Here is a 22882-nt window from a genome sequence, read left to right on the forward strand (position 1 = left end):
GCGCAGGATTCAGTGAGCACAAGACGAGACGTTTTCCCCCATGAAGCCATCAGGGAATAACATCCAGGAGATTCTCAATAATTCGAACGAATAAAAGGGTCCAATTCAACCCACGAGTATGATTTATTAATCACTTTTTAAGATGTGCATAGTTCAAAATTTTCCATGCAGCAACCAAGTTGATTGAAAGGGTTACAAGTCTTCAGCACAGTGAGGAATAATATGGTAATGACTTGTTCAACAACCAAAAAGAAGATAAATTGCAAGGGATCAACAACTTATATCCTTGTTACTTGAGATGGTCAAACAACTTCGCAGCAACCTGTGCAAACAGTTCCACGAAAAGGTAAGAAAACAACAAACGATAACAACGGAGAAAAGAATCAAGAGGCAGCACACCCTGAAAACCCCAACACAAAAATGCCAAACAACCGGAAAAGGGAGCTTACACATTTGTCGATGCAGTGCCAATAATCAAAATACTGTCCAGTGCAATGTTTGTGCCCTGATTCATCACCTTCTATCCTTTTGGTACATGCCTGTAGGATGCAGAATGAGACCCATAAAGTAAGAAAACCACTACTAATTTTGAAGCAACAAAGCTGGCCTTCTTCAGAAATTCATTATCCACCCCCACCCCGCCAAAAGACAGGAAAAAGGGAAAGAAGGGGGATATGACAAACAGAAAGATGAAAATAATCAAATATTGCAAGTTAAAAGTTTTTGGGACTGCAACTAATGACAAAGTGCAAGTAATCTTGTCCTGTTTAATAAACATTAATGTGACATTTGCCAAAAAGAATTGTCAGATCAATAAATAAAGCAGGTCAACAGTTAACCATCATAGAGCAGTGGGAACGATGTGCACCCAATAAATAACCAACCCTAACTAACACTTAATGTGTTTTTCAAGATAGAAAATGATACACCTCGTGGACTAAATATCCATCAAACTTAATCCACAAATGAAGTCCCCTCTGCCGGACAAAACAAAAACACAAAATATACATGTATATCTTGATGAAAGTAATATATACTTCCCAGGGAGGTTAGTGAAGGAATATCACCTTCATTCTAAGGTGCAATACTTCCACATCCATTAGTTAAAATTAAAAAAAAAAAACAGATCATACGCAATTGTTCTGAAGATCAAATATGTTACTGTATTGTTATATGAGGTGCACAGTTGGCACAACTAAACGAGACATCATTGTTCTGGAATCCTTCCAAAAAAAAAAAATCTTTCACTTCTTGCAGAAAGAGAGACCAAAATCCTTCCAAAAGTTAGAAACTCAGACTCCCCAACCAAAGCACATTCGTTGCACAAATAATTAAGTTGGTTACAAAGATGTTTGCAGAGGTAGTATATGAAGAACAAGTAGAAAAATAAAAAATAAATTGGAAAATGTTTAATGGCATCAAAATTATATTAGAAATCAGAGTCTTGGAAAAAGAAAACCTTGAAGCAACACTCCTCATCATCAAAAACTCTTACAGCAAACTGTTGGCGATACAAACAACAAAAGGACCCCATAGAAAGCAATCAAACAGAATAAAAGGCAAGGTTGAAGAGAAAATCTGATTGATGTCTTGCAATTCCTCTTGGATCTAAGAACATGCTACACACAAAACAAAGAAACAAAAAATCATACAAATACTAGCAACCGCTAACCAGCTGAAATCTAGAGTGCCTAATCTAAAGAGCGAGAAGTATTTGGAGGCCAGAAACATGTTTTTTTGGGGGGCTTCTTAGAGAGACCAAATAATCACAGATGAAGTCCCTATATTGGTTCATCCCATCAGAGTAACATGCAAAGAAAATTCTCTTGACCTGCTATTTTAATTGATTTGAAGTAGATCCTGGAATCAGTACATACTTAAGAGTAGTAGGTCCTGGAATCAGTACATATTATGTTCATAATATTTGATATTTTCCAAATATAAAATTTTCAGGTCTAACATAACATAACATAATGCAAGACATTTTTGTGCCACTCTGAGTTCTTGTGAAGATCATAATTACAGTACAGAAGAAATAAAATATGAAACTACACTAGATTCATGAAAGATAGAAAAGGTATTAACTTACTTAGTTCCAGATTTGTATTTTTGTAAGAAAACACTTTGTTTTCAATGTTTTAGGGAGGATTGTTTTAGGTCTGATTTATGGAAAATAATGGTTTTGTGGTTCTTACTTGGAAAAATTTATGTGTATTTCAATTAGTTCAGAAGAAATGGTTTTAAGGGAAAAGGGAAAAGTGAACTAAGAACTGATTAAAAAAAATTGAGGCAGAAAAAAAGATTTAATAAGTTTGTTGTCTTCTACTTAAAAAACCTAGAGGGTAGTTGACATAAACAGGCCCACTTACGACAGCGAGCCCAGAGCTGCGAGGACTGCAAATCCTTTTCTCCCTGTTCAAATCCGAGTGTCGCATGATCAACGAAAATTTGTCCACATTAAAATTTACCATCTGGGGCTGTCCGTGTGATATCCATAAACTGCTCAGCAACAGTCAGATAAATGGGAAGGTTGGAATGGAAACATAGGATTGATTGAACTCTTCTTTGATATCAAGGTAACATAGATATGAATAATCATAGACTTTGTTTGGAGAAGAGAAGAAGAATGGGACCTATCATGGGACATACAATGCACTACAGACATATGATCATTACTCTACCCTTCACCACTTAAATACGGGGCTTCCTTTTGCATGGTGTGGAGCTTCAACCTACGATCTAAGCCACAAATCCTCCCTCTTTTGCCATTCGAGCTTTTGATCTGAATACACTTTAAACGAATAGCTTTGTAGACGATCCATCTAGAAGAGGGGTATTCTTACAACCTTTCTAGTTATTTTGTTCTTTGTTTCTATCTAATAGGATCCTGAGGAAAAAGAATTCATTTCCACCAAGCTAAAACATTATGTTGATGTCTCTATATAAACGATGGTTTAAGGCTAGACTAACAATACCAAGAGCAGTCATCCATAAACCCAGATTACTAATACAACTTATGTAAAGAAATGTATTTATTGAAAAAAGCAACCCCAAAAAGACGACGAGATAAATTCCCACAACACTAAATACAAGAACTTACGAAAGAACTAGAATCTTGCTAAGGTATCTTGATTGAAATCCTTGTAAATAGTATTTTTTTATTGAAATAGTATTCTTGCTTATTTCGATGATCTTTGATACACAAGAAAGAGTGTGGGCATTACTAAATTGTAAAAAAGTTTGTCCTTGTCAATATAGGATTGTCTTTCATTCTACTTTTTACTAATTTTTCAGAAAATCTCTCATTTTCAAATTTTTTTCATTGAATTTTGAACTATAGGAAAAGATCAGATGCATTGGTAAGAAACATACCATTGTGTTCCATTTGAAGGCACTTATCACTAGAATGTCTCGAATTCTCAAACTAAAGGAAGATTCAACTGCTATACCCATCTATGAAACAGTGTATGATGATGCTAAAAATTACAAAAAAAAAAAAAATAGCCTTTCACTAACATAAACGATGTCATAGCTCATCCTGATATTGGTTTAATCAGTGGAAGTATTGAACACCCAAAATAAAGGAGATAAAAGTTCCAATAATTAAATTAGAACCAAAAGCTTTTGAAATAACTGAAAGGTTATTTCATTGCATTGGGAATCAACTGATACCCCTTTAGTTGCCTTACACACTACCCAAAATAAATGAGATAAGTAATAGTTCCAATAATTAAAATAAGAACCAAAAGCTTTTGAAATATCTGAAAGGCTATTTCATTGCATTGGGAATCACCTGATACTCCTTTAGTTGCCTTACACACTTAGGCTTGCAACTTACTTCTAATGTCGCCTTTGGGTCAACAACTTCCTCGTCCGACCTTGAACAAGAAAAAAAAATCAGCAATATATCTTCTAAGAGATGATAATATTAGCAAAAGCTCAAACTTGGAAGAAACTATCCTACAAGTATTTTTTTTCTTTCATGCAGAATTACTTTTTTTGGGTGTAAATTAAAATATCCTGAATGTAAATCACAATATACACCAAAACTTGAAGAGTAAAGCATACTTCAAAAATTACTTACCCATATAAAATTACAGATACAACTAGAGAAGTATTTTTTTCTTTCATGCAGAATTATTTTTTTGGGTGTAAATTAAAATATCCTGAATGTAAATCACAATATACACCAAAACTTGAAGAGTAAAGCCTACTTCAAAAATTACTTGCCCATATAAAATTACAGATACAACTAGAGAAGTGGTATTAGGGGATTGTAGACTAATCAAATTTGCATTCAAGCTTTTTCACGTATCTTGCCAAAACAAATTCAGTAGTGACTGAGTTGTCACTTGTCATTAATTACCAAAACGCAGTCTAACTGCCATTTTAACAACGGCTGAATATTTGTAAATCATTTTAATGATTAGTCTAAGAGCCTGTTTGTTTGGGCTTAGTCTTATAAGCCAAAAATCACAATTTAGGAATTCTAACTTACGGACTATTTTACTGAAACACAACAAAAGCGCTTAGAAGCACATCAACTAAGCAATTCAAACAGGCTCTAAGAATAATATAAGATTCTTCTGACACTAGTTATCAGGAAAGCACCAAGAAGAAGAAGACTCTGACAGAATAGATTTATCGGAAGCTTCAACATGGAGTGTACACTAGAAAAGTTGCTTTTCACTAAAAACCAATAAATATAATAATATCTATAGAATAATATGCAGCTGTGTCCAAAATATTAAAATTGAGACATGAAAGTATTTTTTAATACATGAAGTTGCACCAAAGAAAGGATACGTTTAAAAATAAGCAGTTGCATCAGAGGAAGGATAAGGATTATCTCAAAGCACTTCTATTTAATAAATGAAATTAAGTAGAACTTGTTGTGTTTTCAGTAAGTAGCAGTGCACCATATTTCCTGATATATGTATACATACATACATACATACAGATGCGCTGGAGTTTGTGGCACTCTTCTGTGCATATTGTTAAAAAATCTATTAAGTATGTTTCATTTTCAAAAATAAATGGCTACGCGTTTAGAACAAGTTGAAATTTTAAGTTCTATGCCAAGAAAGAAATGGGAGCATGCTACCATGGTTGAGAGATTTTACCCCGATGACATTGATATTGAAAGTAGAAACTTGAAAAAGAATTGACTTCTAACATTTACAGATAACACCAGGTTAGTCAATACAGTCACAACGTATAAGCTGATAGTTATACTACAGAATGTCGTGAAAGAAGCACACTGGACGGGCGTGCTTCGACCGTGTCTCCGACGCACGGTTGAATAGATATCATGAACGCGAGGTGCAGGATTAAAGGTAAAGTAAGTTAAGCTTCTAATTGTTGAAGGCTATGGTGAAGTCCTAAAACTAGTAACAATCCAAATATAACAGGATAGGTTCGGGTATGGATACTCACACTCACTCTCTACTTAAACAATTTCCAGCCATGACAGAGAACATAATTCATCCATCTACTTAGGCTTGGCACTTCTACTGCTTACAAAGAACATGACATGTCTCTAGATAGGAAGATATGAGATTAAGGGCAGAAGGTAAGTAGGTGGTCTAACGTTGTCTAATTTCCTTATCCGTATTGTTCCTATTACTTTCCTACTATTTTATTTTTCAATTGTGGTATTATTGTTATTTCCTTTGCTTGAGTTATCATATTGATTGTTGTTGTCACTTTTTCTCTTCTTAATTGTTTTTCAGCATGACTTTTTTTGCTATTGTATTTCCCTTATATACTTGCTTTGATAAGGTTGTGTAAACATCACCCTCCCAGACAACACCCATGGGATTACACTACTTAGGGGATTACACGGGGTATGTTGTTTTTCTTACTTAGGAATATTAGATCACTAGTAAAGCCTTAAATAAATGTATTAACCTGGTAAGTATTTGCACATTGGAAAACTAACAACGAATCAGTACAATCAAACTGTTGATTTTGCTATATTATATAAACAATGGGAAAAAATCACAAAATTTTATAATATTATTAAATTTCCGAAAAACTTCACTTCTCTCAACTTATAGTTCCAATCAAGAACAAACCACAAGTTGGTTAAGTCAAGCACTTCGCTCTTTAGAAAAATAAAGATGAACTAATGATGACGAGTTTGTTATCTTTTTAATTGCCCCAGATCAAAGTCTTCTGCATTATTTTTATTGCAATCTCAATTTTTAACAACCTAAAACCCGCACACCCACAGTTTAGAATCGAAAAAACTATTTAAGACATATGGTATGGAGAACACAAGTTACATACTATTTGTAACTTACTAGTAGAGTGAATCGATTTTACAAACTAAATGAGACAAATAAATCACATCAAAAGTAAAACTAAAATCAAATTACTAATGAAGAGGGAATAGATTCATTATCAATAGATCAACAGTTACTCACATGGCAAAGAGATATTCGAGACGAAGACTTCGATTCTGCAAAATCACCTGCAAATGCAACTTTTATACTAATTAATACAAAATTAACCAGCTGAAACACCAAAAATCCTCCATATGTACAAAACAAACAAAAATATTGAATAACAAAACCTAAATATGCAGATCGGAAGAAAAAAGTAAAGAGTAAACAGATCAAAATGCAGAGAAGAGGAGCAACGGGTAAACCTGACTGTTCTAGAATGAGCTGCGGATGGCGAAGAGGAGACGGTAGAGAACACAGAGTTTTTTAAGAAGGCCTTTTTCTATTGGGCTTTATGATAGTTCATCTTCTAACTTGGGGCAGGTAACGCCGGGTTTATGGCCCAAATTGTTGTAGGATATATATAAACAAGATTAGGATTTAGGCGTGGCCGAGTCGTAAAATTATTCAAAGTTATAAGAAATTAAAATATGTATAAATTTAAGGAATCCCTGTAATACAATAATTATATTTTATCCCGACAAATTTAGTATATACTAATAATTCCTTATAATTGTTGTGGCGTGATACATTAGTATGTTGTGATATATGGTAAATGATACACAGTAACTTAAAACTGTTAAGATTAAAAGGGGAAAAAAATGGAACATTTAAATTTGTTATCTAAATCAGCTTAAATTACGGTAACGGTTCATTAATAAGCATTAATTCAACACGTAATTGGATACAAAAATCAATTGAAGTAGACAATGTTATCAAGAGGATACGGGCCAAATCTATTTTTTGATGGAGAAAGTATACAACACAGAGTGAGCATAAGTTTTTCCTGGATTCACAATTGTGGAAGGGAACTTTGGATGATTTACAGTGTCAGGGTACATTTGAGTCTCCAAAAACAATGCTAAACGAAGCTGATATACAAATCCACCTTTCCCTTTTACATTTATGATCCAATTTGCAGTGTAGAAATGTACACAAGGCGCAGTCGCTTGGATATTCATTACTCTTCCTGATTTCTTGTCATAAACTATTGCCACTGGTTTCATTTTCTTATTGTTGTCTAGTACATAGTTTCTATCATATCCAATTTGGACTTCATCGATCCTGCTCCCTACCTTATATTTTGTCCCGACAAATTTAGTATTTATTAATAATCATTTATAGTTGTTGTGGCGTGATACATTAGTATGTTGTGATGCATGGTAAATGATACACAATAACTTAAAACTATTAAAATTAAAAGGGAGAAAAAATGGAACATTTAAATTTGTTATCTAAATCAGCTTAAATTACGGTAACAATTCATTAATAAGCATTAATTCAACACGTAATTGAATAACAATTTCAAATTTTGAAAATTCAAGATTATATCATCTAGTTTGAAGACATTTTTATGAACATCCAATTATTAAACTTATTGACTGATACATGATAACAATTTTCAAAAACTCGTGATACATAGAAAATCATATGATACACATCAAATTCATGTATCAATGCATCGTCTAAACACTATAACACACTGAGTTGATATGTATCAGCAAGCACACTTGATGGGGCAGTTATTAAACTTATTGACTGATACATGATAACTATTTTCAAAAGCTCTTGATACATAGGAAATCATATGATACACATCTAATTCATGTATCAATGCATCGACTAAGAACTGAACGGGAGAGAAGAACTGAAAACGTGATGGAGTAAGAACTGAACGGGAGAGAAATTGTCCAGATTTTTAAAATTTCAATTTTTTTAAATTTTGAAATTCAAAATTGGGTGTTTTAATTAAAATTAATTAAAATTAATAATTCAAAATTCAAAAACTGATTTAAAAGGTTGAGTGTTTTAATGGAGAAAATTCAAAATCCAAAAACTGATTTAAAAGGTTGAGTGTTTTAATGGAGAAAAAATAGGCATTAAAATGGGTAATTGTGTATTATAGGAGAGAGAATGTTATGTATCTATACACTTATACTAAAATTTTAAAAAAAAATTATGTAATATTTAAAAAAAGAAGGGAAAATTAGAGAATATAATACTTATAGTTGTGTATTTAAGTTATTTTTCCTTAAAATATTTGATTCGTTTCTAAATAGCTATATCTTTTTTTACGAGTCAAGCTTTTTTTGTAAATGGTTTTTCTACCTCGAAAGTGAAAATAATTGTGTATATTAAATTCTTTTCAAATCTCATTTTTTGGATTATATTAGGTTGTTGTTAACTTGTTGTCGACCGAGAAAATTAAGAATTTTTTTTTTTACAGATTGCTGAAATGTTTTTAAAGAAAATGGTGACTTCAAGCCATCAACTACAATATGTTCCTACTAAATACTTTTAACCTAATTAAATATACGTTCAGTTTTATTTGTTTATTATTTTAAAAGGGAAAATTATATAGCAAAGTGAACATGTGATATATATTTACGATAAATCATTATAATTTAAACAAATACAATTTATAGCTATAAGTATGATTTTGTAAGTAACAAATTTCTCTTTCCTCTCTTTCTCTCTCCTTCCACTGCGCTATCTCTCGTCTTCTCACTCCTCTCACCCCTCTCGTCCCTCTCTCTCCATCCTAAACAATTGCAGCCCAAAAACATTCTACATAACATGATAATTATATTTTGTATTATGTATCAAATGTATTTGTTTTCTATATCATTCATATATATATATATATATATATATGTATGTATGTATGTATGTATATATGTATGTATGTATGTATCAACTGTATTTCTATTCTATATCAATTGTATTATGATAAGTTGTGTTCTTTATTGTATTCGTCAATTCATATTGTGTTAGTTAATGTAGTTGATACAATTATATTCCATATATGATACAAAATCAATTGTATTTGTGTTAAAAATTGATACAACTAAAACAATATACATTTATCATCTTTGTTAAATTACAATGTATCAATTGTATTCATCCAAGTAAAGGTGAGATTTGTATATCAAATGTATACAAACAATTATTTATATTTTGTATCAATTGTGTATTTTTTATACAACAAATGCAATATGTATTCGTCTGCTTTCCTCCCTGTCGCGATCCCGCTCGCCTCTCCTCCTAACATGCTGGTGAATACAATAATTTTTTATATATTTGTATTCATTTGATACAAATCAGTTATATCAATTGTATTGTGATACAACAAATATAACAAATACACGAGATATTCAAACTCTCTCGCTTCTCTCCTATCTACTCTCTCTCCCAAATCTTGCTCTCCCTCTCTCCCCTTCTCCTAATAAGGTTACTTATTGATAGATCAAATGAATAATTATGTTTAATAATTTAACTTATCGGATATCAGATTTTAAATATACTAATCCACTAGTCAACCAATAAGCTATCAGTTGGTACAGTATCATATTAGAAATAAACACATTGTTATCTGGTGGTATATTGGTTTCACTAGTTCATGCACCCTTCGTTCACTTTGACTCACAAATATATTTATCTCGCATCAAAGGAGCTATTTTTTTTAATATAGGTCAATCGGTGTGAGAAGCATATGAAAGTGTAAATTTTGAGGGTGTATGCATATAAGTATTTACTTAATGTAACGATTCAAAAAAAAAAAAGAGAATTATGTAAATAAGAATAAATAGGTATTTAAGGGCATAATTGTCCTTTCACGTTTTAAATGAATAAATAAATAAATAAATAAAACAGATTTGTATTTATTTATTTTAATGTTATTTGACTAATTCTTGAATTAGTCTCCTAACCCAATTAGCCCTCTCTCTCTCACGCTTCTAAACTCCCTCTCTCACGTTCTCCATCTTCCTCACATTATTTCTGCCAAAATATCAATAATTTTCATGCTTGAAGAACTCACAAAAAATTTTTTAAGCAAAAGAAAAAGTAATCAAAACGTCAAGGCTAAGAGAGGTGTGGTGAGTGAGGTGTACGTTGAAGTGAATTGGGAGTGGTTTGGAGGAGTTTTCCGGGCAGCAACATTTAAAGTTTGAACATCGATTAAGGTATGGGTTTTCTTCTCTCTTGGATCCTTTCCCAAGAGGTTCCTTACGATTCAAACTATTCATCTCGAAACTAAGGTTGTTCCCCCGTTGCATGTCCCTGTCACTAGCTCCCTATGATCTTAGGTTGGGTATTCTTGTTGATAGAATTTAGGGATACTTGTTTGTGGTGATAATCTCGTTTCGAGTATGTGTTCATGATGATGTGATTATATTTTATGTTTTTCGAAAAATATGAATGTAAATATGTATGTATTTGTGCAAGATTTTGATCATGACTTTGAGTTTTTCTTTAGCATGTTAATAGATTTGAGATTACTCGTGTTTTATGTGCAATTAGAGGCTCTTAAAAATCGTAATATTCGTAATATTCACATGGTTGAAAGGCTATAAATTCTAGTCACAATAAATGATCAAATCATCCCCCTAAATTTGTCTTAAGAACATTAATGAATGTATAAGAAAAAAATGCTAAATTAACCCGTAAAAAGGATGTGAAAAATTATGGAGTAGTGTCCCAGAATCTGGAAATAAGTTTTAGACACATTCTGGAAAATTTGAGCAAAAAACGAATAAAAAAAAAATAGGTGAGGTCTTCAGGGATCGAACCCGAGACCTCACCAACACATGCCTTGATAAAATAATTAAAAAGGAGTGTTGAAGACGGGGCTCGAAATGGGGGCTGGGACCAGCGAAATTCGCCAAGAAAAGAAATAAAAAGGGGGCTGGGGGGAATCGAACTCGCGACCACCAGCCACGCGCGAAAAAAGAAAAAAAAAGGATTAAAGAGGGAATGCTGGGGGCGGGGATCGAACCCGCGACCCCCAGCTATGCGCGGAACGAATTAAAAGGGAGAAAAGGAACGCGAGGCGTGGGAATCGATCCCACGACCTCAGCGCTGAAGGGAGGGCGCAAATAATAGCGTGAGGCTGTGGGGATTCGATCCCACAACCTCACTGCCACTCTCCTATTAAATAAAGAAAAAAAAAAAAGAATAGAGGGGCTATGGGGGTTCGAACCCACCACCTCACAGCCTCCTCTCCAGCGAAAATGAGAGGAAAAATAAGGGGGCTGTGGGGGTTCGAACCCACAACCTCCCTATTCAAGCGAATTTAATTAAAAATAATAATAATAGTAAATTAAAATTCTAATTAAAGTTGGAAAATTAATTCTCTTATGTAAACATTGAGATTTAATTTAGAATTTTAATTAAAAATAGAATATTAATTCTTTTATGTAAATATTGAGATTTAAATTGGAATTCTAATTAAATTAGAAAATTATTCTTTCATGTAAATGATTGAAATTTAATTTAGAATTCTAATTAAAAATAGAAAATTTATTATTTCACGAAAATGTTGAGACTTAACTTAGAGTTCTAAATTTATGAATACTAGAACTAAAATCAATGAAAAATATAAAGGATATCCAAATAATTCAAAATTTGGGTTCTCGTGTCCAAACCTCCGTATTGATACATAAGTCATACGTGAGTGAAATATTCAAGAATAATATCATCTACTTAGATCAAAAATCAAAGATCTTGGCATATATACAAGATACATAAGTCTTGTAATACATAATCTTAGAAAAACAAGAATTCACTTAACGAACTATAAATGAAGCCTCATGGCTTGTATGTATAGATATATAAGTTTAACATACGTTCAAGAATAAGTGAACCTAAGATATACATAATGAAATGAAGAATGTGGTGACAATCATGATGTGAGGTTAATGCATATGATGAGAGCAATCTTAAATGAGCCTAAGTAAATGTTACCGATACATACTCACCAATGAGAGTGTAAGATAATGAAGAGACCAGTCTCTATGAATACTCTAATAAAAATATTGAGTTTAAAACACTTAATACTAATGATGAGATGAGAAGTCATCTATTGAGCTATGATGTCCTCATACTAGAAACAAACTTCTATGATGTATGAGTTGAATGTAATGGAACTTTATACCGAGCACCGATAGGCTAGCTATGAGTGGTGATGCCTTCTTTCGGGAAGGGCGGAGGTTCACGTAATTCTCATGAGATGAGACTGTCCGGCTTGCCGGGTATAGGTCTCCATACATCTCCTAGTCTTTGAACCTATATTGCCACTATAGGGATCTGGCGGGGTTAAATTCCCATATACGCTAGCATGTTATTGAATTGCTTTGGCCGGTGATTCCACCTCTTTTCGGTGTGGGGAAGACACTGGATTTCATGATGCTCACATGATCTATGTCGGTTAAAGTTAAAGTTCCCAATGAATGAATGAGGCCAGCCTCAAATGAATCATATAAAGAAATGAATGATACCGAAGGTGTTAGGATAGGATAATCAAGAGGTGGGCTAGATTCAGGTAATGACATTAGGTCATTCCTGATCATTGCACAGCAAACCCGATGAAAGTCTTAAACTACATCCTAGGTATAGCTGGTGTTCACACTGGCCTATGAATGAATTGAAATGAAATACGAATGAATGAGTGAAGCAGACTCTGTGTTTGCCAAAGAAGGCTCCCTAGTTGAGGTCCCATATGTTGAGCCCTCATTTTGGAAAGTCTTAAAGTTAAGTCTATGATAATAAGGTCCCATGGTATACGAATGAATAATATGAGAGGAAGTATGTGTTATATGTTATGTGTTATATGAATATGTTATGTTTTGTGTGCCATACGATAATTATAATGATGCATGTCACTCTCATGGCATAACCTTCCCAATCTCAATTTGGCAAGTCCACTGACTTGACTTCCAAAAATCATGTTGTTAGGAAAGAGCTATTCTTTCTCATGCATGTCCCTGGTGTGTACTTGCATATACTCATACTTAGTACAAGTGTGTACTAATTCCATACGAACATCTACTTTTAGGTGCAGACACAGGTGGACGCTAGAGCTACAGGTTCGTTGTCGCAGCTATCCGGACATCAGTATTCATCCGGAGTTTGGTAGGTCCTCCATGCTTTCGAGGATGCTACTGTTTTACATTCTAGCGTAGTTTTAGAGTTGAGCTAGTGGAGCATGTCCCACTAGCGTTTCTTTCCTGTTTTGGTTCAAACTTTGTATTGGTGCTATTTTGGCCGATATACAATTAATACTTAATGAATTATTTCTTTCAGTTGCTTATCTCTTAAATGTTAGATGGTTGATGGTGAACGATTACGAAATGTTAAGAATGTTCAGTAAGTATAATTAAAGAATCAAAAATTTCAAATTTTTCCGCTAAAATTAATCTATGTAAAGTAAGAATGACGTAAGCAGGCTTGTCTGCGACCTCTGAGAGGTCAACGACGCCGGTCTCGTCTGGGGTCTAGATTCCGGTCGTGACAAAGTTGGTATCAGAGCGCCAGGTTAAATTCCTCGAATAATGAGTTCACATCAACCACATTGAGTAGTTTCTAAGTCATGGTAGTGAAGTGCACCACTATCCTTGATTAGAGACTGCATGATGCGTAGGAAAGACTTCCCTTCTTCTTATCTTATTGTGCTTTTCCTAATGTTTTAATTCTTGGTGTTACGAACGTGTCTAACATCAACCTTGTTATTTTCAGAGAATGAATACCTGGGGAACTAAGGGTCTGAGGACGGGAGCAGCAGCAGCTAGGGGTAATCAGAATCCACCCCAGGCTCCAGCTGAAGGAGTGGCCATGCCAGTGAACCCAGCTGGGTTGACTGATGCGGAGGTGAGGGCATCTCTAGCCCAGATGGCACAGGCCATCACGATGCAGGCCCAAGCTATGACTGCCCAAGTCAACCGGCAGGATGTTCTGAGGGAAAACCCACCGGTTCGCAGCATAGCTGACAGACTGCGAGACTTCACGAGGATGAATCCTCCAATTTTCACAGGGGCTAAGACTTCAGAAGATCCTCAGGAATTTATAGACGAGTTGCATAAGATACTGGTGGCCATGGGGGCCACTGATATTGAGAAGGCTGAGTTGGCTTCCTACCAGCTCAAAGATGTTGCACAGACTTGGTGCAAAATGTGGCGAGATAGCCGTGTCCTAGGAGGGGTGCCAGTCACCTGGGAGCTGTTCAAGACAGCATTTTTGGAGAGGTTCTTCCCTAGAGAGATGAAAGAGGCCAAGGTTGAGGAGTTCATCAACCTCAAGCAAGGATCCATGACTGTCAGGGAGTATTCCCTGAAGTTCGTGAAGTTATCAAGGTATGTACTTCCCTTAGTATTTGATAACAAGAATGATGAGAGTACTTAACTTTGTTGAAATCATCCAGGTATGCTACTCCCTTGGTTTCTACCAGCAGGGAGGAGATGAGCAGATTCCTCACAGGAATCAATGGAGACCTGGAGGAAGATTGTCGGGCTGCGATGCTCCATGATAATATGGACCTTTCTAGATTAATGATGCATGTCCAGCAGGTAGAGGACAGCCGAAAGAGGAGAGGTGTACGTGATGTTAGGAGGCCTAGGCCTCAAGATCAGGCAGGTCCCAGCCATGGAGGCCATAGAAACACTTTTGGCGTCCGCGAGCAGCCCAAATTCAAGAAGGGGCAACAGAGTGCTGGAAATTCTGACCCTCAGATAAATACAACGCCTAGAGGAGGCAGACCCGAACCCAAGAGGGACAATGGAGGTGAGATGCAACGTCCAAGGAAGACTTGTACTAAGTGTGGCCGAATGCACCTTGGAGAATGTAGACAGGGCACTAATGCCTGTTTCGGTTGTGGTAAGAGTGGACACATGGTCAGAGACTGTCCCCAGAACAGAGGTCAGGCTGGGGGTAATGCTCAGCCTAGGCCTACCCCACATAATGCAGCAGCAGCCGAACCTCCGAAGAGGAACAGATTTTATGCCTTGAAAGGTAGGGAGGAGCAGGAGAAGTCCGCTGATGTGGTCACAGGTATGCTGCAAGTATTCTCAACTTCTGTTTATGCTTTACTTGATCCAGGGTCTACGCTTTCCTTTGTAACTCCTCTGCTTGCCCTTACCTTTGAAATACTACCTGAAGTTCTGCATGATCCTATAGTGGTTAGTACGCCTTTAGGAGAAAATGTGAGAACCGAAAGGGTATACAAGAATTGCCCAATAGTTGTGAGTGGCAAGGCTATGTGTGCAAACTTGATTGAGTTACCCATGCATGATTTTGATATTATTCTTGGCATGGACTGGATTCACAGCCATTATGCTTGCTTGGACTGTCGTAGTAGAGTGGTGAGGTTTCGTTTCCCTAATGAAGAAGAGTTAGTCTGGGAGGGGTACAATCCGATTCGTCCTAACCCCTTGATTTCAAATCTTAAGGCCAATAAAATGATGGCCAAAGGGTTATTATGTCATCTAGTGAGTGTTAATGATTTAGATCATGATGTTCCTTCCATAGACTCGGTGCCTGTAGTAAATGAATTCCTAGATGTGTTTCCTGAAGATTTGCTTGGAGTCCCTCCCCTTCGAGAGATTGACTTTGGTATCGACTTAGAACCTGATACTAAACCAATCTCAATTCCTCCTTATAGAATGGCTCCAGCAGAACTCAAGGAGTTGAAGCTGCAGTTAAAAGATCTCACGGATAAGGGTTTCATTCAGCCGAGCATATCCCCTTGGGGCGCTCCAGTGTTGTTTGTAAAGAAAAAGGATGGGACCCTTAGAATGTGTATCGATTATCGGCAGCTCAACAAAGTCACTATAAAGAATAAGTACCCACTTCCCAGAATTGATGATTTGTTCGATCAGCTCCAAGGGTCTAGTTTCTTCTCTAAGATTGATCTTCGTTCAGGGTATCATCAGCTTAGAGTTAGGGATAGGGATGTCCCAAAAACAGCTTTTCGTACCCGTTATGGTCATTATGAGTTCTTGGTTATGTCATTCGGTCTCACGAATGCACCTGCTGCATTTATGGACCTCATGAACAGAGTTTTCCGTGAATACCTTGACTCTTTCGTCATAGTATTCATTGACGACATTCTCATCTACTCTAAGACCAAGGAAGAGCATGAACAGCATTTGAGACTAACCTTGCAGGTACTTAGACAGCATCAGCTGTATGCCAAATTCAGCAAGTGTGAATTCTGGCTGAGATCAGTGACCTTCCTGGGCCATGTTGTGTCCGATCAAGGTGTAGAAGTGGACCCCAGAAAGACTGAAGCAGTTAAGAAATGGCCAAAGCCTCTTACACCCACCGATATCCGTAGCTTTCTGGGATTGGCTGGTTACTACCGCAGGTTCGTGGAGGGATTTTCTTCCATTGCTGCCCCACTTACAACCTTGACAAAGAAGAAATCCAAGTTTGAATGGACGGACACTTGTGAGAAGAGTTTCCAGGAGCTCAAGGACATACTCACTTCAGCCCCGGTGCTTACTCTGCCTAAGAGTGGCGAGAATTACACTGTCTATTGCGATGCATCTAGGGTCGGTTTGGGATGTGTTCTTATGCAGGCTGGTAAGGTGATAGCTTATGCTTCCAGACAGCTCAAGGTTCATGAAAAGAATTATCCCACTCATGACTTGGAGTTGGCAGCTGTGGTGTTTGCGTTGAAGTTATGGAGGCATTATCTATATGGAGTACACGTGGATGTGTTCACGGATCATAAGAGTCTCCAGTACGTGTTCACGCAGAGGGAGCTGAATCTACGGCGACGCAGATGGTTGGAGCTGTTGAAGGATTATGACATGAAGGTGCACTATCATCCAGGTAAGGCTAATGTTGTGGCTGATGCTTTGAGCAGGATGAGCATGGGGAGTACAGCCCACGTTGAGGATGAGAAGAAGGAGCTAGTGAAAGAGGTACACAGACTGGCCAGGCTGGGTGTACGGTTGGTTGACTCTACTAGTGGAGGTGTTTCAGTTCACCCTAGTTCTGAATCATCCCTGATAGTGGAAGTCAAGAAGGGTCAGCATCTCGATCCTGTGTTGATGGAGATGAAGGACTCAGTGTTGTTAAAAATGAATGAGTCTTTTGCTTTGGGAGATGATGGCATACTTAGATACCAGAACCGGTTGTGCGTACCAGATGTAGATGATTTACGGACCAAGATTGTTACAGAGGCCCATGGTTCCAGATATTCCATACATCCAGGTTCCACAAAAATGTATCATGATCTTAAGCAGATTTATTGGTGGGATGGCATGAAGAAGGATATTGCAGACTATGTGGCTAAGTGTCCTAATTGTCAGCAGGTTAAGGCAGAGCATCTTAAGCCTGGTGGTCTGACTCAGATTATTGAGGTTCCGACTTGGAAATGGGAGGCCATTAATATGGACTTCGTTGTTGGTCTTCCGAGGACTAGGAGGCAGCATGACTCTATATGGGTTATTGTGGACAGACTGACTAAGTCTGCCCACTTTATCCCTGTGAAGTCCACTTACAGGGCCGAGGATTACGCGAGACTCTACATTGATGAGATTGTGAGATGGCATGGGATTCCTTTGTCTATTATTTCAGATAGAGGAGCTCAGTTTACTTCGCATTTTTGGAGATCTTTCCAGAAAAGCTTAGGCACGCAGGTGAAACTTAGCACTGCCTTTCATCCTCAGACAGATGGGCAGGCAGAGCGCACTATTCAGACATTGGAGGACATGTTGAGAGCGTGTGTGATTGACTTTAGAGGTAATTGGGATGACCATCTACCTTTGATAGAGTTCTCGTATAATAATAGCTACCACTCCAGCATTGGGATGGCACCATTTGAGGCATTGTATGGTAGGAGGTGTAGATCTCCAGTTGGGTGGTTCGAGGTTGGAGAGTCATCTATTTTGGGTCCAGAGATCATTCATGAGGCCTTGGAGAAAGTTAGAATGATTAGAGACAGGTTGGCTACCGCTTACAGCCGACAAAAGTCATATGCAGACAACAGAAAGCGACCCTTAGAATTTAACGTTGGTGACCAGGTTTACTTGAAGATATCGCCTATGAAAGGGGTGATGCGATTTGGTAGAAAAGGGAAGCTTAGTCCGAGGTATGTGGGGCCATATGAGATCCTACAGCGCGTGGGTGAGGTGGCCTATGAGTTAGCATTGCCTGCGGAGCTAGCTTCTGTTCATCCAGTCTTTCATGTCTCTATGTTGAAGAAGTGCCTAGGTGATCCAGCATCGATCCTACCTGTAGAAGGTTTGGGGGTTGGTGAAGACTTGTCCTATGAGGAAATACCTGTTGAGATCTTAGACAGACAGGTCAAGCGGCTGAGGAACAAGGAGATTGCCACAGTGAAGGTGTTGTGGAGAAACCATCTTGTTGAGGGTGCTACGTGGGAGGCTGAGGCCGACATGAGATCCCGATATCCACATCTTTTCAACTCTTGAGGTTAGGCTTCCTACTCGTAAGACTATAGTTCCTTATCTCTTCATATTTGTTGCTATTGGCTGATTGTACATAGCAATTAAGTTATGATCTCATTGGCATTATGAGGTGAAATGGTAGTGTCATTCGGGGACGAATGTTCCTAAGAGGGGGATAATGTAACGATTCAAAAAAAAAAAGAGAGAATTATGTAAATAAGAATAAATAGGTATTTAAGGGCATAATTGTCCTTTCACGTTTTAAATGAATAAATAAATAAATAAATAAAACAGATTTGTATTTATTTATTTTAATGTTATTTGACTAATTCTTGAATTAGTCTCCTAACCCAATTAGCCCTCTCTCTCTCACGCTTCTAAACTCCCTCTCTCACGTTCTCCATCTTCCTCACATTATTTCTGCCAAAATATCAATAATTTTCATGCTTGAAGAACTCACAAAAAATTTTTTAAGCAAAAGAAAAAGTAATCAAAACGTCAAGGCTAAGAGAGGTGTGGTGAGTGAGGTGTACGTTGAAGTGAATTGGGAGTGGTTTGGAGGAGTTTTCCGGGCAGCAACATTTAAAGTTTGAACATCGATTAAGGTATGGGTTTTCTTCTCTCTTGGATCCTTTCCCAAGAGGTTCCTTACGATTCAAACTATTCATCTCGAAACTAAGGTTGTTCCCCCGTTGCATGTCCCTGTCACTAGCTCCCTATGATCTTAGGTTGGGTATTCTTGTTGATAGAATTTAGGGATACTTGTTTGTGGTGATAATCTCGTTTCGAGTATGTGTTCATGATGATGTGATTATATTTTATGTTTTTCGAAAAATATGAATGTAAATATGTATGTATTTGTGCAAGATTTTGATCATGACTTTGAGTTTTTCTTTAGCATGTTAATAGATTTGAGATTACTCGTGTTTTATGTGCAATTAGAGGCTCTTAAAAATCGTAATATTCGTAATATTCACATGGTTGAAAGGCTATAAATTCTAGTCACAATAAATGATCAAATCATCCCCCTAAATTTGTCTTAAGAACATTAATGAATGTATAAGAAAAAAATGCTAAATTAACCCGTAAAAAGGATGTGAAAAATTATGGAGTAGTGTCCCAGAATCTGGAAATAAGTTTTAGACACATTCTGGAAAATTTGAGCAAAAAACGAATAAAAAAAAAATAGGTGAGGTCTTCAGGGATCGAACCCGAGACCTCACCAACACATGCCTTGATAAAATAATTAAAAAGGAGTGTTGAAGACGGGGCTCGAAATGGGGGCTGGGACCAGCGAAATTCGCCAAGAAAAGAAATAAAAAGGGGGCTGGGGGGGATCGAACTCGCGACCCCCAGCCACGCGCGAAAAAAGAAAAAAAAAAGGATTAAAGAGGGAATGCTGGGGGCGGGGATCGAACCCGCGACCCCCAGCTATGCGCGGAACGAATTAAAAGGGAGAAAAGGAACGCGAGGCGTGGGAATCGATCCCACGACCTCAGCGCTGAAGGGAGGGCGCAAATAATAGCGTGAGGCTGTGGGGATTCGATCCCACAACCTCACTGCCACTCTCCTATTAAATAAAGAAAAAAAAAAAGAATAGAGGGGCTATGGGGGTTCGAACCCACCACCTCACAGCCTCCTCTCCAGCGAAAATGAGAGGAAAAATAAGGGGGCTGTGGGGGTTCGAACCCACAACCTCCCTATTCAAGCGAATTTAATTAAAAATAATAATAATAGTAAATTAAAATTCTAATTAAAGTTGGAAAATTAATTCTCTTATGTAAACATTGAGATTTAATTTAGAATTTTAATTAAAAATAGAATATTAATTCTTTTATGTAAATATTGAGATTTAAATTGGAATTCTAATTAAATTAGAAAATTATTCTTTCATGTAAATGATTGAAATTTAATTTAGAATTCTAATTAAAAATAGAAAATTTATTATTTCACGAAAATGTTGAGACTTAACTTAGAGTTCTAAATTTATGAATACTAGAACTAAAATCAATGAAAAATATAAAGGATATCCAAATAATTCAAAATTTGGGTTCTCGTGTCCAAACCTCCGTATTGATACATAAGTCATACGTGAGTGAAATATTCAAGAATAATATCATCTACTTAGATCAAAAATCAAAGATCTTGGCATATATACAAGATACATAAGTCTTGTAATACATAATCTTAGAAAAACAAGAATTCACTTAACGAACTATAAATGAAGCCTCATGGCTTGTATGTATAGATATATAAGTTTAACATACGTTCAAGAATAAGTGAACCTAAGATATACATAATGAAATGAAGAATGTGGTGACAATCATGATGTGAGGTTAATGCATATGATGAGAGCAATCTTAAATGAGCCTAAGTAAATGTTACCGATACATACTCACCAATGAGAGTGTAAGATAATGAAGAGACCAGTCTCTATGAATACTCTAATAAAAATATTGAGTTTAAAACACTTAATACTAATGATGAGATGAGAAGTCATCTATTGAGCTATGATGTCCTCATACTAGAAACAAACTTCTATGATGTATGAGTTGAATGTAATGGAACTTTATACCGAGCACCGATAGGCTAGCTATGAGTGGTGATGCCTTCTTTCGGGAAGGGCGGAGGTTCACGTAATTCTCATGAGATGAGACTGTCCGGCTTGCCGGGTATGGGTCTCCATACATCTCCTAGTCTTTGAACCTATATTGCCACTATAGGGATCTGGCGGGGTTAAATTCCCATATACGCTAGCATGTTATTGAATTGCTTTGGCCGGTGATTCCACCTCTTTTCGGTGTGGGGAAGACACTGGATTTCATGATGCTCACATGATCTATGTCGGTTAAAGTTAAAGTTCCCAATGAATGAATGAGGCCAGCCTCAAATGAATCATATAAAGAAATGAATGATACCGAAGGTGTTAGGATAGGATAATCAAGAGGTGGGCTAGATTCAGGTAATGACATTAGGTCATTCCTGATCATTGCACAGCAAACCCGATGAAAGTCTTAAACTACATCCTAGGTATAGCTGGTGTTCACACTGGCCTATGAATGAATTGAAATGAAATACGAATGAATGAGTGAAGCAGACTCTGTGTTTGCCAAAGAAGGCTCCCTAGTTGAGGTCCCATATGTTGAGCCCTCATTTTGGAAAGTCTTAAAGTTAAGTCTATGATAATAAGGTCCCATGGTATACGAATGAATAATATGAGAGGAAGTATGTGTTATATGTTATGTGTTATATGAATATGTTATGTTTTGTGTGCCATACGATAATTATAATGATGCATGTCACTCTCATGGCATAACCTTCCCAATCTCAATTTGGCAAGTCCACTGACTTGACTTCCAAAAATCATGTTGTTAGGAAAGAGCTATTCTTTCTCATGCATGTCCCTGGTGTGTACTTGCATATACTCATACTTAGTACAAGTGTGTACTAATTCCATACGAACATCTACTTTTAGGTGCAGACACAGGTGGACGCTAGAGCTACAGGTTCGTTGTCGCAGCTATCCGGACATCAGTATTCATCCGGAGTTTGGTAGGTCCTCCATGCTTTCGAGGATGCTACTGTTTTACATTCTAGCGTAGTTTTAGAGTTGAGCTAGTGGAGCATGTCCCACTAGCGTTTCTTTCCTGTTTTGGTTCAAACTTTGTATTGGTGCTATTTTGGCCGATATACAATTAATACTTAATGAATTATTTCTTTCAGTTGCTTATCTCTTAAATGTTAGATGGTTGATGGTGAACGATTACGAAATGTTAAGAATGTTCAGTAAGTATAATTAAAGAATCAAAAATTTCAAATTTTTCCGCTAAAATTAATCTATGTAAAGTAAGAATGACGTAAGCAGGCTTGTCTGCGACCTCTGAGAGGTCAACGACGCCGGTCTCGTCTGGGGTCTAGATTCCGGTCGTGACACTTAATAAATATACATACTGTAAAAATGTAACTACGACAATTCTTAATGAGTTCACGGTTTAGCCAATAAGGAAAGTGAGTAATCTGCTCCCACTTCGATAAGCCTTTAACTAAAAGTTCACTCCATTCATCAAGCGTTAATCCGATAATTCAATACCAAAAAAAGTTAATAAACCAATTTTGCGATTGGCTTATTAGTTACGTTTCATTTTGAACAGCTCAATTTCTGATCTCGCTCGCATCTCTCCTCCCCCTAATACGTATCTATAATTTATAATTAAGCGAACTATAACTATAAATCTCTAATTAAGC

At 36.6% G+C, this 22882-nt stretch overlaps 2 protein-coding genes across 3 annotated transcripts; one reads left to right on the forward strand and one right to left on the reverse strand.

Annotated features, from left to right (window-relative positions):
- Positions 1-81: 81 nt before the first annotated feature.
- Positions 82-6786, reverse strand: LOC101252432 (cytochrome b-c1 complex subunit 6). 2 transcript variants are annotated; one of them, XM_004247390.5, is made up of 5 exons: positions 6653-6786; positions 6429-6475; positions 3794-3878; positions 450-539; positions 82-322 (listed from the first exon to the last, which is right to left on the reverse strand). In XM_004247390.5, coding segments are annotated over exons 2-5 (210 nt in total). In that variant the 5' UTR covers positions 6431-6475; positions 6653-6786; the 3' UTR covers positions 82-289. The 2 variants fall into 2 exon arrangements, with proteins under 2 accessions (XP_004247438.1, XP_004247439.1); XM_004247391.5 differs by having other exon boundaries at positions 6578-6673.
- Positions 6787-13964: 7178 nt separating this feature from the next.
- On the forward strand, positions 13965-22840 carry LOC138338642 (uncharacterized). Its single transcript, XM_069289620.1, has 5 exons — positions 13965-14575; positions 14644-15830; positions 16446-16584; positions 17005-17175; positions 22789-22840. Exons 1-5 carry the CDS (start codon positions 13965-13967, stop codon positions 22838-22840), a joined length of 2160 nt encoding a protein of 719 aa, XP_069145721.1.
- The last annotated feature ends 42 nt before the right edge of the window (positions 22841-22882 follow it).

Source organism: Solanum lycopersicum, chromosome 9 (assembly GCF_036512215.1).
Source record: "Solanum lycopersicum chromosome 9, SLM_r2.1".
Lineage (NCBI taxonomy): Eukaryota > Viridiplantae > Streptophyta > Magnoliopsida > Solanales > Solanaceae > Solanum > Solanum lycopersicum.

Excerpts from the sequence above, each read along its gene's own strand:
- LOC101252432 (XM_004247390.5), bottom strand. Across the intron at positions 540-3,793 it reads GGCAACTAAAGGAGTATCAG|GCATGTACCAAAAGGATAGA; the intron begins GTGATTCCCAAT and ends TGCATCCTACAG. Across the intron at positions 323-449 it reads GGCACTGCATCGACAAATGT|GTTGCTGCGAAGTTGTTTGA; the intron begins GTAAGCTCCCTT and ends CTGTTTGCACAG.
- LOC138338642 (XM_069289620.1), top strand. The coding sequence starts at position 13,965 with ATGAATACCTGGGGAACTAAGGGTCTGAGGACGGGAGCAGCAGCAGCT. Across the intron at positions 14,576-14,643 it reads AAGTTCGTGAAGTTATCAAG|GTATGCTACTCCCTTGGTTT; the intron begins GTATGTACTTCC and ends GAAATCATCCAG. Across the intron at positions 15,831-16,445 it reads CCTTCGAGAGATTGACTTTG|TGACCTTCCTGGGCCATGTT; the intron begins GTATCGACTTAG and ends GGCTGAGATCAG.